The sequence below is a fragment of the Phytophthora sojae genome, assembly GCF_000149755.1.
Source record: "Phytophthora sojae unplaced genomic scaffold PHYSOscaffold_10, whole genome shotgun sequence".
Classification (NCBI taxonomy): domain Eukaryota; phylum Oomycota; class Peronosporomycetes; order Peronosporales; family Peronosporaceae; genus Phytophthora; species Phytophthora sojae.
In genome coordinates, this window is record NW_009258124.1 from 2368761 (window position 1) to 2385399 (window position 16639).

Genomic DNA, 16639 nt, shown 5'->3' on the forward strand with positions numbered 1-16639 from the left:
CAGAGTGAACGGAATCTCTGGAATACGATTCACAAGATTAACTTATAGAAGAAAGGATGTATTCTTGTTGTTGCGACTAATTTCTCTCGCTTGAGATGATCTCTTCGTCACTTCCGTTTGGGGGACTTTGAGAGAGATCTCAGTTGCATTTAGCTCGGGCGGTTTTTGGCGAACGGATGGACGATGCCGGACACATTGGCCACGTTGGGTCCGGGCGTCTTGACAGCGACTCGCCCCGCGCAGGTGCTGCCTTCCATTCGGAGCTTCCTGCAAGACAGCTCCCGTCGCTTGAGACAAGTTCGGAATGGCCGCTCCTCCAGGATGACAGCTCGGCAAAAACTCTTGGCGTTGTGGTTCTCTTTGGGGCTGCTCCCTCTCGCTCTGCAAGTGAGAAGTTACGCAAAGTTCGCCAAACCACACACGATTCCCGAGATTCTAGTGGTGCAGCCAGACTTGCCCAAGCAGACGGCGAATCTCTCCTCAGTCTGCCCCGTCGAAGCTCTGCAACTAGTAGGACTCTGGTGGAACTTCGAGCCAACCCACTACTACACGACCGAGAATGGCATCATTTGTCACTCGGTGGTGCCACGGGAATTACTTCATCGGCAACGCCAAGGTTCCTCCCTATCGATCGACTCCGTCCGGTTGCCGCAATGACAGCTTTCCCTTTGAGGTGTACTTTTACCACGGAAGTATCGGGTTCTACTCGTTCTACGAAGGCGAACTGGGGACGTATTGTACCAAGGACAAAGTCGCGTACATTTCAGTGGAAGTACGATACCAACGGAGCGTTCTTAGTGAAGGACACAGGTAGTACGAAGACCAGGATCTCGTGCTGGTATTGCCTTCTGTGTGCGCTTTGGTTCGCGTATCGCGCTCTAATCCTCCGTCGGAGTTTTATCTCGTGCATGCGCTACGGCCGCAGATGCGACGACATGGGCGAGGGACTTCACCACCACGATGCTATAGTGTTCGTGCAGGAAAGCTTGCGGCTCTCTGCGCATGGGGCGATGAATACGCAGCGGGTACTGCTCGTCTACTTGCTCGTGGAAGGTATAATGACCAACTTATTCCTCATAATCGCCAACGATGGCTGGTTGAACAACGTCCAGTACGCGTCCTTAGGCTACAACATGTCGGGGTTGATGCTTCTGCTGTTTGAGATGCTCGAGAGTTCAAAGTTGCTAAAGGAAAAGTGGCGACTGCGGATCAAACGGGTTTTCTTCAGCTATGAGATCGCTCTAGTGGGGGAGTTGGTGATCGCTATCGTCTTCCAGCGTTTTATCAGCTCCTTAAACCAGTCGGACTTTAGGCGATCGAAACCAGCAGCGCTTGCCGTCTCGTACTACTTCTGGAGCTTGATTTGCCACTGTGTGGTAGTGCTTGATGTCGTCTTGATTATTGCGTCGGTCAGGACAGTCTGGGCTCTGACGTTTGTGTGGCTGAAGCATCGATCTTTCGCTATATTATCGGAGCCGTGCTGTGTTGATGCAGTGCTGGGAGTGCGGAGTAGAACGATTCTACTGGGGGGCTATCAAAGAGCTAATGGTAAACTGTACTACAAGCCGTCAGCGCTGTAAGCTTTCGGGATTCTGAAATCTGTGGAGGAGGGCGTCGAATACTTGGCTTTACACGAGTTGCATTGGCTCTCCGTTCCAAGAGAAAACTTGGTTGTGGTTGGCATTATTATAGGCGACAGAGTAGAGCCTTGTAAGGAAAGGCCTTGTGCAGGTATCCTTAGTTTTGTCGACCGGGGGCTAGGAGGCGACTCGAGCGAAGTTGGCCCGCAGGCCCCTGTTCAACACGTACGAGGAAGCCAAGTAATGGCGTGGTCAGGACCTGGAGATGGAATGCCTTCGACGCCTACGACGAACTTGGCTTTCGAGGAGGCCTAAAGGAAAATGCAGCAGTGGTTTAGCCCAGAGTGCTGCCAGCTCTGGGTCTGGTCGTTAGATTCCGAAAATAATACAGTTAAAGAACCTCATCCGAGTTCTAGTTTTATCACACGTTCAGCTTCTTCAGCGAATAGTTTCGTTCATATCAAAAAGCAGTACCAAAGACGAAAGACGATGGCCAGAACCAAGTTTTGGACCGCCTTTAGTCGAAACCGGCCTGCTCACGCACATTTACTCAAGTGAGCTGTCGTCGTATGGTCCAAGTTGTAATCGCGAGCCGTTACCAAAGTGCACGGTGCTCTTGGGTCTGCGCCGTTTTCGGATCGATAACCCGTCCGTCTAACATGTTTAAGCTCAACGCGTTGGCACCGGCATCACCCACGGTCGTCCACGTGGCGCCGAAGAAGAGCACGCAGCTACAGATCTTCCGTCACCCGACGACACGAACAAATGGGCGGTGGCTCACAGCGCCGCGCATGCTACTGGCAGTGTGGCTCTTCCAAGGAGTGCTGCCGCTGATACTGCAGACTCGAAGTTACCTCAAGTTCATCCAGCCCCACACGATACCCGAGAAACTTGTGGCGCCGCCTGACATACCTAAGGAGACCGCGAATATAACGGAGCACTGTCCAGTGAAGGCGTTCATCTTGGCTGGAGTGTGGTGGAACCACGACCCCACACACTACTACAGAGTCGGCAACTCTACCATCTGCCACGTTGTGGTGCCGCAGTACAACACGCACGGGAACTACGTTATCGGGGGAAGTAGAACGACCCCTTATCGCACAGCCCCGTCAAGTTGCGCCGACGTCAGCTTCCCCTTTGAGATCTACCTGTACCACGCCAGTATCGGGTTCTACTCGTTCTACGAAGGGGAGATCGGAACCTACTGCACTACGGATCAAATCGCCTACATGGCTGTAGACGTCCTTGGAACGTACGATATCAACGGCAAGTTCCTGGCTGAAGACACTGGAAGTACGAAGCCTCGAGTCTCGTTCTGGTACGGAGTCGCTGGGGCAATGTGGCTGGTGTACCGCTCGCTTACGATCCACCGAAGTTTCGTATCCTGCATCCGCTACGGACGAAGACGCGAGGAAATGGGCGAAACCCTCCGCCAACATGAGGCCATGGTGTTTGTGCAGGAAAGTTTGCGACTGTCAGCCCATGGATCGACGAATCTGAAGCGAGCGGCGTTGCTGTATCTGATCGTGGAAGGAATCGTGACCGACCTGTTCCTCATCATCGCGAACGACGGCTGGGCCTCCAAAGCGCAGTACGTCTCGCTTGGCTACAATTTACATGTATCTGGGTTGATGCTGCTGCTGTATGAGATGCTGGAGAACATGAAGTGGCTGAGTGAGAGGTGGAGGCTGAGGATCAAGAGAATGTTCTTCAGCTACGAGACAGCGTTGGTCGGAGAACTGGTCATGGCGGTCCATTTTATCCAGATTAAACGCGTCGGACTTCAAGCGCTCGCAGCCAGCCGCCCGCGCAGTGTCCTACTACCTCTGGAGTCTGGTTTGCCATGGCGCTGTTGTGTTAGTGATCATCGCGATTATTTCGTCGGTGCGCGTGCCCTGGGCCATGGCGTACGTCTGGTACAAGCACAGATCACTGGCAGTATTATCTCAACCATGCTGCGTTGACACGGCTTTGGGGCCGCGTAGCAGACTGATGATGCTCGGGGGCTACTGCTGGCACGACGGTAAATTGTACTACAAGATTTCAGCGCTTAAAGCTTTCGGGATGCTGAAGATGGAGGAAGACGGAGCGGAGTACTTGGTTCTGCACAAATTGTACTGGTTTACCGTCCCGAAAGACAGCTTCATAGTGATTGGAGCCATCTCGGGCGAGCGGGTGGAGCCTTCGAATGAGCGACCTTGCAGGGGTATCATCAGTTTTCTCGACCGGAAGCTAGGGGGGCCTCCTCACGAAGCAGGATATCTCCATCATACCCGCAGCATCCGCGTGAATCGAGTCATGGCCTGGTCTGGTCCAAACAATGGGTTTCTCCAGCCTCCAACACCATTTTTCTTTCCTCGAAGCGCTACCAGTGACACTGTTTAAAGCGGTCGCTGGCGCCTGGATAGCAACATGACTAGTTTCAGTTTGCAGAAGACGACACGTTTGGTTATCGCAGTTCGAATGAAGCCAGAATTCCAGCTCAAGTGTTTTCGTTTTAAGTTGAGGTACATACAGTCATTTAGGCTAGCTAACGACCTAGTAAATGCCCGGCCCTCCCGCGCTTAAGGATCGTTGGAGGGTGTGCTGCCTACGCCCAAAGGGTGGCAGCAGATGCACACGTGTTACGGTGCGCCAGTGCGAGGGGAGGCCCGGCCAATGCCCTCCCGATCCGGGTTGGTGTCCATCCAGTGCTCAACGTCCGCTTGGAGGGACTCGAGTACGGTTGTCCACTGCGGCGGTAAGCGGGAGATATCTTCCGCCGTCGCCTGCTTGCTTTGTTTGGTGTCCATAGCAATGTTTGCTAGGCCGTCCGCTGTTTTGTTGAAGTGCCGCAGGTGATGTGACCATGAAGACACCATCAGTCGGTCCGCCAGCACCCGGCACTGTCCGTAAAGCCCTTGTAAGTGACGAGCCCTTGGTACCCGTCGCTTCTGCAATTGTGTTAGGATGAGATTGCTGTCGCCAACAATATGCAATCCCACCATTGAGTGCCGTACCGCATAACGCAGGCCGTTAAGGAGAGCGCGATATTCAGCGACGTTGTTCGTGGTCTTCGACACGTAGGAAACGCTGGCCAGCCAGAGGACGGCGGGCTGGAGGCTTGCGCCGCCAAGTTGTAGGATCACCGTCCCCGCGCCAGCAGGGCCGGGGTTTCCACGAGCCCCGCCATCAAAGTAGAGCAGGGTGTGCAATTCCAGCTCAAGTGACAGTCACTTTTTATTATTCTTGATCCTAAACGAGCAGCCCCGTCGTTTATACCTGGTAGCAGGTATTGAAAGTGGGAACCAAGTCGCACTCTAGCATAGCTGACCGTCGTTCACCCAAAAGAATTCAACTTTAATTAAACAGACATTTTCTGGACCACTTACTTAGAATCAATACAATTGCTTCTACTCGAAGAGAACATCACAAGCTTGGATCAGCATATTCACCGAAGCTGCCTCCCTTTTTTTCTCTAGCTAGCCTACTTACAACACACCATCCTCGGCGGTTGTGCTGTCCAACGCGCTTCTCGATCATTCACCGCTGAGTTACGCACAGCCGTTTAACTCTTTTACCTTCAGCTGAAGCTACACTTAGGCCGACAATGCTGTGCGTGAGTGCGTGGTGAAGAGTTCACTTAGGACTCGGGCGCTATGACATGAGGGAAGCGCCTTGACACGTGCACTACGTGGCGTGGTGTTGATCCCAAAGAGCATGAACATGATTGCTATTTCTCGAGCCTCGACCGTCCGTTTCGGGTTTGCATCATGAGACGGACACGCCTACTGCGTTCCAGCCCCACTTCGAGCTCACCTCAAGCCCCAGCTTATTGCCCCCAAGGCGTTCGTGATGAGCAAAAGGACGTTGTACTCGCCGGCGCTGCAGGCAGCGGCTCGATCAGTGAATGCACAGCGGATGATGCTCGGCATGTGGCTCGTCATGGGCGTCGTGCCTTTTTGTCTGCAGATTCGAAGCTACCTCCAGTTCGTCAAGCCGCACCAAATCTCCGAGATCCTCGTGGTGCCCCCCGATCTGCAGATAGAGACGGCTAATCTGACTGAGGTGTGTCCCGTGACGGCTTTCGTGCTGGCTGGGGTCTGGTGGAATTTCGAGGCGACCCACTACTACAAAGCGGAGCAGGGCGTCGTCTGCCACGCTGTCGTCCCGCAGTACAATCTGCACGGCAACTACTTCATCGGGAGCTCCAAGACGACGCCGTACCGCACGACACCATCCAGTTGCGACAACGACAGCTACCCATTCGAGCAGTATTTGTATCACGGAAGTGTTGGGTACTATTCGTTCTACGAGGGCGAGGTGGGGACGTACTGCGCCACGTCAAAGACCGCCTACATCATCGTGGAAGTGCTCGGCTCCTATGATATTAACGGGGCGTTCTTGGCGAAAGACACGGGCAGTACCAGCTCGAGGAAGTCGTTCTGGTATGGCATTGCTGGATTGACTTGGCTGGTGTATCGCTTGCTTTTGATCCGCCGGAGCTACGTGTCGTGCCGACGCTACGGACGAAGATGCGACGAATTAGGAGAGAGTCTCAGGTACTCGGAGGCCATGCTGTTTGTGCAGGAAAGCATCCGCTTAACTGCGCACGGAGCGACGAATTACCAGCGCACAGCTCTGCTTTACCTGATCGTGGAAGGAATTATGACGGACTTGTTCCTGATCATCGCCAACGATGGGTGGATGTCCCGAGTGCAGTACGCGTCCATGGGCTACAACTTGTCCGGGCTGATGTTGCTGCTGTTCGAGATGCTCGAGAATACGAATCTGCTGAAGGAAAAGTGGCGGCTGAGGATCAAGAGAACCTTCTTCAGCTACGAGACGGCTCTGATCGGGGAATTCGTGAGCGCTCTGGTGTTTCAGATGTTCCTCTCGGGCTTGAATGGGTCAGACTTGAAGCGGTCGAAGCCTACAGCGCTCGCAGTGTCGTACTACTTCTGGAGTTTAATCTGTCACGCCATAGTGGTGGTTTGTGTCGTGTCCATCATCTGCAGCGTGAGGGTTCCGTGGGCGTTGCTATACGTGTGGTCCAAGCACCAGTCACTAGCAGTATTGTCGGAACCATGCTGTGTTGACACCGCTCTAGGCGTGCGCAGTCGAGTAATGCTGCTTGGAGGCTACAGATGGGATGAGGGGAAACTCTACTACGAAACGGCGGCGCTGAAAGCCTTCGGGATGCTCAAGATGGAGGAGAACGGGGTGGAGTACTTGGTCATGCACAAACTCTACTGGTTCACAGTGCCGAGGGACAATTTGATCGGGATCGGAGTCATTACCGGCCCCCGCGTGGAGCCCTGCAACGAGAGACCGTGCACGGGCATCGTCAGCTTCCTAGACAGGAGGCTTGGGGGTGCTTCCATTCAGACGGACTGCCATCAACGATCTCCGAGTAAACGCACAGTGCAAGTATTGGCAATGTCCGAGAAACTAGACGAAATCCCAGAAGCACCAAACGAACTGGCGTAGGTTTACTCTCCTCCGCCACTACTTAACAGCTAGAGAATGGATTCTACACGTTCGGATCGCATAACTTTGGGTGGTACATCGTTCCATTCGACCAAGTTCCTCCCCTTCGCAGACGCACTCAACGGGATTGTCGATCAATGGTTCTCACTCCTACTTTTAACGCCATAGCGATGGAGCTGGGGCGGACGCTCGTGTTGATGCTGGTGGCTGCCGTCTTCCTGTGCTCTGGGAACCTCTGCATCATCGCGTCCAAGGTCGACGGCCTCGTGCCTTACAGCAGCGTCACCGTCACGTTCCTCATCGAAGTGGTCAAGCTCTCGGCCATGGTGGCCGCCATCGTCGTCGCGGACGCTCCAGTGCCTTCCAACCAGCTCCAGATGAAGAAAATCGGCTTTTACGCTGTCCCTGCGCTACTGAACGCACTGGAGAGCAACCTCAACTACGTCGTGCTGCGATACCTGGACGCCGCCACGGTCTCGGTGCTCTGGAACCTCAAGATCCTGTTGACTGCGGTTTTATTCCGCTACGTGCTGAAGAACCCCCTGTCGGAGCTGCATAAGTTGGCTATTGGGTTGCTGGTACTAGGAGTGCTGACCAGTCAGTCGGATAGATTCAAGCAGGCCGGGGGCTCTGATAACAACTCGCAGCACGTGGCGCTGGGGCTGTCCCTCGCTCTCGTGGGGGTGACGCTGTCCTCCTGTGCGAGCGTCTTCGCTGAGTGGACGCTCAAGCGCCAGGCGGACTGTCCATTTCTATGGCAAAGTCTGCAGATGTACGGCTTCGGAGTGCTGTTCAACGCTCTTGGGCTGCTCTTGGATGGGGAATCGTTGGTTCTCGACGGGTTCTTTCATGACTACAGCGGGTGGACGGTGACGGTGGTGGTTGTGAACTCCATTGGGGGCATCTTCATGGCCTGTATCCTCAAGTATCTGGACAATATCGCCTGTGTCTACTCGCACTCGATGGCCATGATGCTGACGACGCTGCTGTCCATGATTTTCTTCGCCTTCTCGCCGTCGCTTGAGTTTGGGTGTGGGCTGGGCGTGCTGGTGATCTCCATGTATCTGTATCACCACCCACTGGCTCAGGTCGCGATGGAGAAGCTGGAAGGTTCACCCCAGAGCCCCACGAGCAGCGAAGACGAAATGCCGTCCCTGCAGGTTAAACACTCGACCAAGTACAAGGAGGTGCCACGAGAAGTCTGGGAAGAGCCTGAGCCTGAGAGCTCTCGCATCAGCATCGCTGAAGCTTGAGCTACCATTTAAGGCTTGGAATAAAGCGGCTGCACCAACGTGCTCGGGTTTCCACGTTCAGTTGTTGTGTTTGCATAGATGAGATGCACGATCGTGGGAGTGTTATCAGGTTTCTTAGCCTTTACCGTGATCTTGTTGGCGATTGCGGGTAGTTTGCGATGTTGCTGACTCGGATTTGGTGGGCAATTGCTCCGCTTTGCAGGAGCAGGAGGAGCCACCTTGAACGATAGGAGCCCCTACACGTGAAAAGCAATTTAGTATCGAAGAACTGGTGTAGTAAGGCTCCGAGATGTCGTCTAACCTCACACTCCCAGCCAGAACTTTGACTGGACTAGGCTTCTTAGTGTGATGATAACATTCGGTCTGCTTTGAGGCACCGCCCAGACTTTTATCCAGAAAACTGATCACCCCCGTGCAGGGCCGCTCGCTGCAAGGCTCCACTCGCTGCTCCGTGATGACTCCAACCCGATCAAATTGTCTCTGGGAACTGTAAACCAGTGTAATTTGTGCAGCACCAAGTACTCAGCACCGTAGTCCTCCTGGAGGACTCCTCCATCTTGAGCATGCCGAATCCTTTCAGAGCCGCCGCCGTGTAGAACAATTTACCGTCTTCAAAGCTGTAGCCTGTTAGAAGACTGATTCGACTCCGTACCCCCACCGCCGTGTCAACACAGCAAGGCTCCGACAACGCGGCCAAACTGCGGTGCTTGTACCATACGTACATGAACGCACAGGGGCCCGAAGAGAAGCGATCATCAAGATGACGACAACTACGACGATACCGTGACAAACCAGGCTCCAGAAGTAGTACGAGACCGCGAGAGCAGTCTCCTTCGATCTCTTGAGGTCCGAGTCATTCAACCCCGATAGAAAGCTCTGAAACACCATCGCACCGACGAATTCGCCCACGAGAGCGGTCTCGTAGCTGAAGAAGGTTCTCTTGATCCTCAGCCGCCACTTTTCCTTCAGCAGATTCGTATTCTCGAGCATCTCGAACAGCAGCAACATCAGCCCGGACAAGTTGTAGCCCATGGACGCGTACTGCACTCGGGACATCCACCCATCGTTGGCGATGATCAGGAACAAGTCCGTCATAATTCCTTCCACGATCAGGTAAAGCAGAGCTGTGCGCTGGTAATTCGTCGCTCCGTGCGCAGTTAAGCGGATGCTTTCCTGCACAAACAGCATGGCCTCCGAGTACCTGAGACTCTCTCCTAATTCGTCGCATCTTCGTCCGTAGCGTCGGCACGACACGTAGCTCCGGCGGATCAAAAGCAAGCGATACACCAGCCAAGTCAATCCAGCAATGCCATACCAGAACGACTTCCTCGAGCTGGTACTGCCCGTGTCTTTCGCCAAGAACGCCCCGTTAATATCATAGGAGCCGAGCACTTCCACGATGATGTAGGCGGTCTTTGACGTGGCGCAGTACGTCCCCACCTCGCCCTCGTAGAACGAATAGTACCCAACACTTCCGTGATACAAATACTGCTCGAATGGGTAGCTGTCGTTGTCGCAACTGGATGGTGTCGTGCGGTACGGCGTCGTCTTGGAGCTCCCGATGAAGTAGTTGCCGTGCAGATTGTACTGCGGGACGACAGCGTGGCAGACGACGCCCTGCTCCGCTTTGTAGTAGTGGGTCGCCTCGAAATTCCACCAAACTCCAGCAAGCACGAAGGCCGTCACAGGACAGAAAGTCGTCAGGTTTGTAGTTTGCTTCGGCATATCGGAGGACACGACGAGGTTCGCGGGCATTTGGTGCGGCTTGACGAACTGCACGTAACTGCGGGTCTGGAGGGCGAGAGGCAGCTCGCCAATGACGAACCAGACAGCGAGGAGCCTTCGTTCTGCAGTCGAGGTCAGCCGATCGCGAACCCATCCTGGAATCCATCGCTCCATCTACCCTCAGTGTTATTGTTGTCGTCATGGCTGCTCACGATACTCGATACGGACGATCAAAAATGGAAATTACACCCCTCGGACGAGACTTTGGGCGGGGAGACGGTTTTATCGATATACCGTCTCCCCTGCCAGGAGGAGTCGGTATTCCCGGTATTACCGTCTCCCCCTTGAAAAGTGTTTGGAAAAGGAGACGAAACTTCCGTCTCTCCTCGTCGTCTCCTTTTGGAGTGCATGCGTACTTTACGCGCTGGTCAGATTCTCACTGGCTCCTTCTGCGATTGGTCAAAGCACTTTGCCTGTCAGCAGGCCTTTCGACAGGCCTGGCCGCAATATGTTGCGATCTTTCCGCGAAGTTCCTACAGAATATGCTAAAACGCTGGTTCTCTATTAGTGGTTGTCAGAGTTGGATGCAAGCCGCTTTCCAAGAAGAATCTCATCATCTTATTGGACAAAATTCCCCTGCATTACAAGAGATCTTACCCCAGCCTTTTCTTTACAGGAGATTACTTGGAGTCCAAGGAGTGTGCGACACACAAAATAACAGCACGAAGATCTCGTCGCGGCAAGCGAACTAAGCGCGAAGACCAAGAAGAAGCCGGTCTTCTAAGACCACGATGCGGTCACCGACGGCAAGTCATCTCTGCAGGTCGTCCTGGAACGGAGGCAGATTACAGCAAGTGGCGGGGCAGCGACCATCTAGTGCTGCAGTGCGAACTGCGCTACAGCACGGGCCTCCAGCGAGTACGAGTTGGCATCTTTTTGAATGAGGCGAAGGTCACCTGATTAGTTAGGCGAAAGGTCGCCTAACCCTTTGCCTGATTGGATCCAGCGAGCTTGGAAACGTAGTCAAAGTTCGCATCCTGTCATTGGCTAATGCTCCTACTTGCATCCAGGGCTTGCATCAAAGTCTGACAACCACTATTATAGGATAGATTATGGGCCAATGGCTCTCTCGAAACGGGAGACGCAGTACACTATCGTATCTTCTAAGTGTGTCTCCCCGGGAGTTTCGGGGAGACGTAAAACCTCAGGAGACGGTCTCTCGAGGTTTTACGTCTCCCGTCTCGTGGGGGGAGATCGTCCCCCCCCCGCGTCTCGTCCGAGGGGTGGGAAATTAGGAGTGCAGGTGTCCACGATATTATTTTTTGATGGTGCAGCCTATCGTGGCGTGGTGGGCTTATCTGCACTACGATATGCGTTGTTCTCTGGATTTTATCCAGATCCAGAGTCCATGGGTGAAGGCCACTGAGGTGCCATTATTCTCACATCAGATACCTGCCAAATATGGGTTTGAGCGCTGCTGATGCTAATAGCTAAAATACCTGTTATACTGGATAGCCTGCGATCTAATCAAATTATGCTGCTATGTTGACCCATCCGGTTGAGATTAAGTCAAATTACCTATTATTTTGCATACCCTTTAATCAAGTATATATACCTGTGATAGATAGTTTATCTGCCACACAAGCGACATCCATCGGATTTTTTTTCGCTCCAACAACATGCCGACGGGATACGGTGACGACTTATCCTGGTAGTGCTTCGGTTACGAATTATGGACAGCCCAACAGGATTAATTTGATGCACCTGATATGTGGCGCACATGAAGTAAAAGTATACTGAAATCAAGTAAAGTCATTTAATAATCTTAGAAATCGCATGGTTTCTTGAAATTCACGTAAAAGCAGAGGCTTTTTCGGTGGAGTGGCAAACTCGTTCAGTAGGATATTCGTTTCCAGAGCTTAAGAGTAAACGTTAAGTACGAAGGTGCCAGCTCTGAAAGTTTGAATGAAGGAGGAGAGGGTATTTGCCGATAGCAGGCAACCGGGTTTTCTAGTTGCTATGCAAGTAGTTTGTGCAGCAATATTTGATCTATCTACAAAAGGGCGGATGATGTTTGGCGCGCTGCGACCAAGATAGAATAATCCTAAAGTCTAATACACATTCAGCAGTATGCGGCTAAGATAGCATGCGCAAAGGCGAGATGATGATGAAGCGAGGCACGGTAGGTAGCGCGGCGACATACCGGTGGTTGCAGGAGGGGGGGGGTCTGAGTGTCGGTCCGTTCGGTGGTTCTGTGACGAGGTGAGTCCAGCTAGTTCGGCACCACAGCAGCGGAGTTTTTTTTACCGTGAGTACGGGGGGGGGGGGGTTGGCTGCTGCAGCGGCCGAAAAAGCTGAACTGAGGACCGGGACACCGCTCGTAGGTGGTGGTCGTAGGAGCGCTCTGTAGTCCAGATCACTCATCATTTTCATCGCGTTTTCATACAACTTTTCTTAGGATTACTCGGAGAAATTATCGTCGTTCGGTAATAACGCCGCTCAGAGCTTCCAGAGCGGATGTTGGGGCTTCGCTGCTTGCCACGGTGCGTCGCCGCCTTGCCTGCACACACTGCCCGACAAACGCCGGGCTATGCTTCAAGTTGAACAAGCGTGATTTGAGGACTCGCGGAGCTGCTGCTTGGTCTTGCGGCTGGGTCAGGCGCCGAGAAGTCTTGATCGAGCGTCGCGTCAATTATCGGCAAGCACAGCGGGCTCAGTACGGCCGGGGTGACTGCAGCGGTAGCTCTGGAGCTCGTTCAGCGTTACGATGGCTTTGTTTTGGGCGTTGAGGGTTGAAGCCTCGAAACCGGAGTAACTGAACCTTGTCGCGTCGATGAGCTGGATGGACCAGAGGGGGTTGAGCGGCTCCACCGCCGGTGTCGCGGAGGGGCGTACGGCGTCGATCGCCTCGACGGAGCTGGACGCGATGGCCAACAAGGCTCTGTAGACCTGGATGAGAGTGGAGACCCTTGTCCTGCTGATCGTGGCAGGAGCGTGTGTCGTGGTGTAGACGGTAGCGCGGGACCCGAAGATGTAACAGGGTTACACGCACAAGTGGCTACAGTCACTTGTTACTCTAACAGATGCGATGTCTGTTAGAGGTTCAACACTTCCTCGACCTTGGTGTAAGGTACACCAATGGCTACATACATTTACGACCACCATGACGGGTGGTCCATAGAGACTTAGGATTCCTATTGGCTGAGAGAAGCATCTTTTAGCCAATGAATGACTTGTATATTAGCAGAATCCTGCCAATCAGCCGTTGGCAGATTCCTAGTTTAGAATATTACATTTTGAGGAAGTCAGAAACATAAAACAAAAATAGCAGTTCTCAGCTTTTACCAAAACCCGCTACTTGGAGTCTTTATCTGGTTTAAAGTATACTCGTGGATCTCGACTATACTTAACTCAAGTAAAAGAAACCTACGCTTCCTCATACACGTGCGCATACGTGTAAGCCGTAGTAGTGAGCTAAGGTAGGCCCACTACACCTGGTAGCACTTTGTAGTCCGTCCAACGACCGACTACCTGAACGTTCGTACGGAGCTGTACGAGGAGCCGAGAACCTTTTCATGAGCGCGGAGGTGCCCATGGAAAGCTCCACTTCGCCTGCAACTCATGTTGCACGCGCTAACTGCCTCCACCTGTCGGATCCAGAGTGGGAGGCACTCCAACGACTGTCAACAGTCATTGGAGAAGCGGCTGTAGCTGTAATGCTGCGCACACTATCGCCGACGGAGCAACACGGTGTTGCTCTGGGATTCATCATGAAGGAGCAGCGTGATGCTGCTTCCTCTATCACGTTGGCGTCGGGGCCGACACCGCGCGAGCAAACGTTGAAGCTAAGCGTGAGCAACTATGTCGGAAGAGAGGGTGAACCTCTCCTCCGTGGCTTGTCGAACTCGACACCGCCATTGCGGCTCGACGTATCGTCGACCCGTTGTCGAAGGTTGCGTTCGCCATGTCATGCCTTGGCGGACGTGCAAGAAGTTGGGCGTATGGACGCCGACTCTCGGATCCTACGTGCTTTAGCACGTACGAGGGTTTCAAGGAAGAGCTCAGACAAGCGTTTGAGCCCCCGCAAAATGTTCGGTCGAGGGCAGAGTTCCTCGACCTACAGCAGGGTAAGCATGATGTCCATGCTTACGCTCAGAGAGCGCAGTACTTGGTCTCGAACATTTTGACCAATCCGATCGACGAGGCGACCAAGGTCGTCACGTTCATGAAGGGACTGACAGATGGGCCTGTGAAGACCTACCTCTTCCGTGAGTACCCGAGTACTCTCGAAGCTGCAATTACTCTTGCAATGCAGGAGGAGTTTAGCCTGCGGCAGGCTAAACTGCATGCACATGTGCCGAGGCCACAGCCACGCCCGGTAGTGAGGACGGGAGGCCCAGAACCCATGGACCTCTCGAGTGCTGCAACCGCTGGACCCCAGCAGTCACAGGGAAACAATGTGCGATGCTACCGTTGCGGTAGAGTCGGTCACTTTGCTCGGGAGTGCACGGTCCCGTAGCATCGAACTGCCTTCTACTCCAGTGGATGCTCTAGCTGAGCAAGTCGAACGGATGAACGTGGAACACCCAAGCTTGAACACCGCCGTGAATGCAGGAAAGAAGACGAAAAGGTGCAAAAAGAAAAACAAAAAGAACAAGAAGGGCAAAGCGAAGGGCGGTCAATCAACTGAAGCACCGAGGGCAATAGCAACGGGAGATGATGAGCTTGCGGAAAAATCCAAAATACTAAAGCAGCTACTTGCTGCAGTGGGCGCGGAGATTCCAGCAAATGACGGGCAAATTGGCGTTTCTGTTTTAGAGGACTCCTTGAGACGATCTGCGGCGGCTGTGTTTAATCGTTTGAGAGATACTAGCATCCCTGTGCACTGCAAAGCCGACGATGCGCATCACGCTAGCAAATTCATTGTGAGCTTGCAGGGGCTAGCTACGGAGTTTTCAGCCTGACCAGATCACTAGCTCGTCTATTCGCGCGCGCAACATGATCTTTGCGGAAGCTTCACGCGTCATTTACTTGATGCAGAGGTTTCATCGAACGGACCACCCTGCTGTCACGGTTCCCGCTCTCACTCCTGTCCGCGAGCTTTGTGACACAAGTCCAAGCTTCACTCAGTTTGTGGTGAATACCGCTCGAATTGGCGTCTCGGTCGACAAAAAGTCACAAGCTCTATTGGAAAAGCGATTGTTCGTTGCTGAAGCGGCTTCACAAAGTTATCCTCTTAGATCTTCGAGTGCTAGTGCAAACTTACTCGAAAGCATGCGAGGATATGGGACTGGGGAAAACGTCGAGTCCGGATACCTTTCGTGCTTTGGAGTGGCTTTTGACAGATGTGACCGACGATTATGAGCAGCAGAAGACGCTCGATGAAATGGACGGGCAGCCGTTCTACTTTGACCTGGTGACTACCGGATCCCAAGACGCCTCCGAACTCGAGGATATGCTAGCTCCTATACCTGGTTTTGTGTGCTACGGAGATCGTATCAAGCATGTCGTATTCGGCGGGCCCAGAGAAGCTGTGACTCTAGGCCGGAAGGTGGTTGTTGCATTGGCTGAGTCTATCGGCGTCCAGTTTTCCGAGCGCAACTCGTTGTTTTGTGCCAACGCTCTTCGGGTTGGCGACGTCGTGTGCTCGGCAGATGGGGTGGTTCGAGACACTACGTCGGGATGAAGTGTCAGAGTAAGAGGAAGCTCTGATTTAGTTTGACAAGAGTGTGCCCGTGCTGGCCAAAAGTTTCAAATAAGTGCGATCACGAATGGCAACCAACATCTGCGTAGTGAAATTGCACGATTTGTTTGAAATCACGATATATGAATCGAAAACACGCAAAAATGAGCTCCACAGCACTTGATCGTCGTCACCATCCTTCACCCTCACCATTATATGGTTCATCACGATCGCCATAGCGTTGTTGACCCCACCAGGGCCCTGTCCGGCCAGTTGCTGAACAGTGATGAGATCAGGTCTTCGCCTGTTGCCTCGCGATCTGCTGCGCCACTCTTTCAGGAAGCCCTCCTGCAAGTTGGGAGATGTCTGGCACGGGGTAGTGTAGCTTCAACCAGGACATCGCTTGGCGTCAATAGTCCCGTGATAGGCAGACGGGCGCTTCGCACGAAGTCGGGCGTGAAGGCTTCCGGGTGGTGCTCGTGTAGGAACAGCAGCACCTCGAACTTGTTCTTGGCGAGAGCAAGCGGGGTGAAGCTCGCAGGGTTGAGCTCGGGAAATCACCGCATCAGCCAAGATGCCACATCCAGATGGCGCTGACCATCGCCTGCTCGAATGGCCCGCCAGCCCCTTCGTCGAGTAGATACTGCATCGCCTTGTTGTTGCCCTTGGCAGCAGGGAAGCACACGAGACTCGAGAGCTCTCTGCTGCGGCCCATCTCGTCGATGACTTGCTGTCCTGTTGGGTGATCCACCAGGAACTTGATTACATCCAAATTGCCGTGGCGGCACGCCTCAGCCAGAGTGTAGTGCCACTGGCCGACCCAGAAGTAGCCGCAATCCAGCTTCCACTCGATGATGTCGGGCTTGACACAGAACTTGGCGTAGTCTAAGACGCACCTGCCTCTGGGCAGCAGAGACTCGCAGAGAGCC

At 53.5% G+C, this 16639-nt stretch overlaps 5 protein-coding genes across 5 annotated transcripts in view; 3 read left to right on the forward strand and 2 right to left on the reverse strand.

Annotated features, from left to right (window-relative positions):
- Window positions 1-321: 321 nt before the first annotated feature.
- PHYSODRAFT_306009 (hypothetical protein) lies at window positions 322-657 on the forward strand (the record flags this gene model as incomplete). Its single annotated transcript, XM_009537682.1, has 1 exon — window positions 322-657. The coding sequence occupies one exon, from the start codon at window positions 322-324 to the stop codon at window positions 655-657; it is 336 nt and encodes a 111-aa protein (XP_009535977.1).
- Window positions 658-2239: 1582 nt separating this feature from the next.
- PHYSODRAFT_525570 (hypothetical protein) lies at window positions 2240-7049 on the forward strand (the record flags this gene model as incomplete). The annotated part of the gene is made up of 2 exons (XM_009537683.1): window positions 2240-3054; window positions 6155-7049. 2 exons carry the CDS (start codon window positions 2240-2242, stop codon window positions 7047-7049), a joined length of 1710 nt encoding a protein of 569 aa, XP_009535978.1.
- Window positions 7050-7219: 170 nt separating this feature from the next.
- PHYSODRAFT_525276 (hypothetical protein) lies at window positions 7220-8302 on the forward strand (the record flags this gene model as incomplete). The annotated part of the gene is made up of 2 exons (XM_009537684.1): window positions 7220-7390; window positions 7478-8302. 2 exons carry the CDS (start codon window positions 7220-7222, stop codon window positions 8300-8302), a joined length of 996 nt encoding a protein of 331 aa, XP_009535979.1.
- A 469-nt stretch (window positions 8303-8771) lies between these two features.
- On the reverse strand, window positions 8772-10239 carry PHYSODRAFT_348067 (hypothetical protein; the record flags this gene model as incomplete). The annotated part of the gene is made up of 3 exons (XM_009537685.1): window positions 9095-10239; window positions 8832-9008; window positions 8772-8789 (listed from the first exon to the last, which is right to left on the reverse strand). The coding sequence occupies exons 1-3, from the start codon at window positions 10199-10201 to the stop codon at window positions 8772-8774; spliced, it is 1302 nt and encodes a 433-aa protein (XP_009535980.1). The 5' UTR covers window positions 10202-10239.
- Window positions 10240-16099: 5860 nt separating this feature from the next.
- The window catches only part of PHYSODRAFT_288746 (hypothetical protein), a 2142-nt gene continuing 1602 nt past the window's right edge, over window positions 16100-16639 (reverse strand). The window contains exon 2 of the mRNA XM_009537686.1: window positions 16100-16337. Within this exon, the coding sequence (XP_009535981.1) occupies window positions 16268-16337 (70 nt within the window). The 3' untranslated portion in view covers window positions 16100-16267. The remainder of the gene's footprint in view (window positions 16338-16639) is intronic.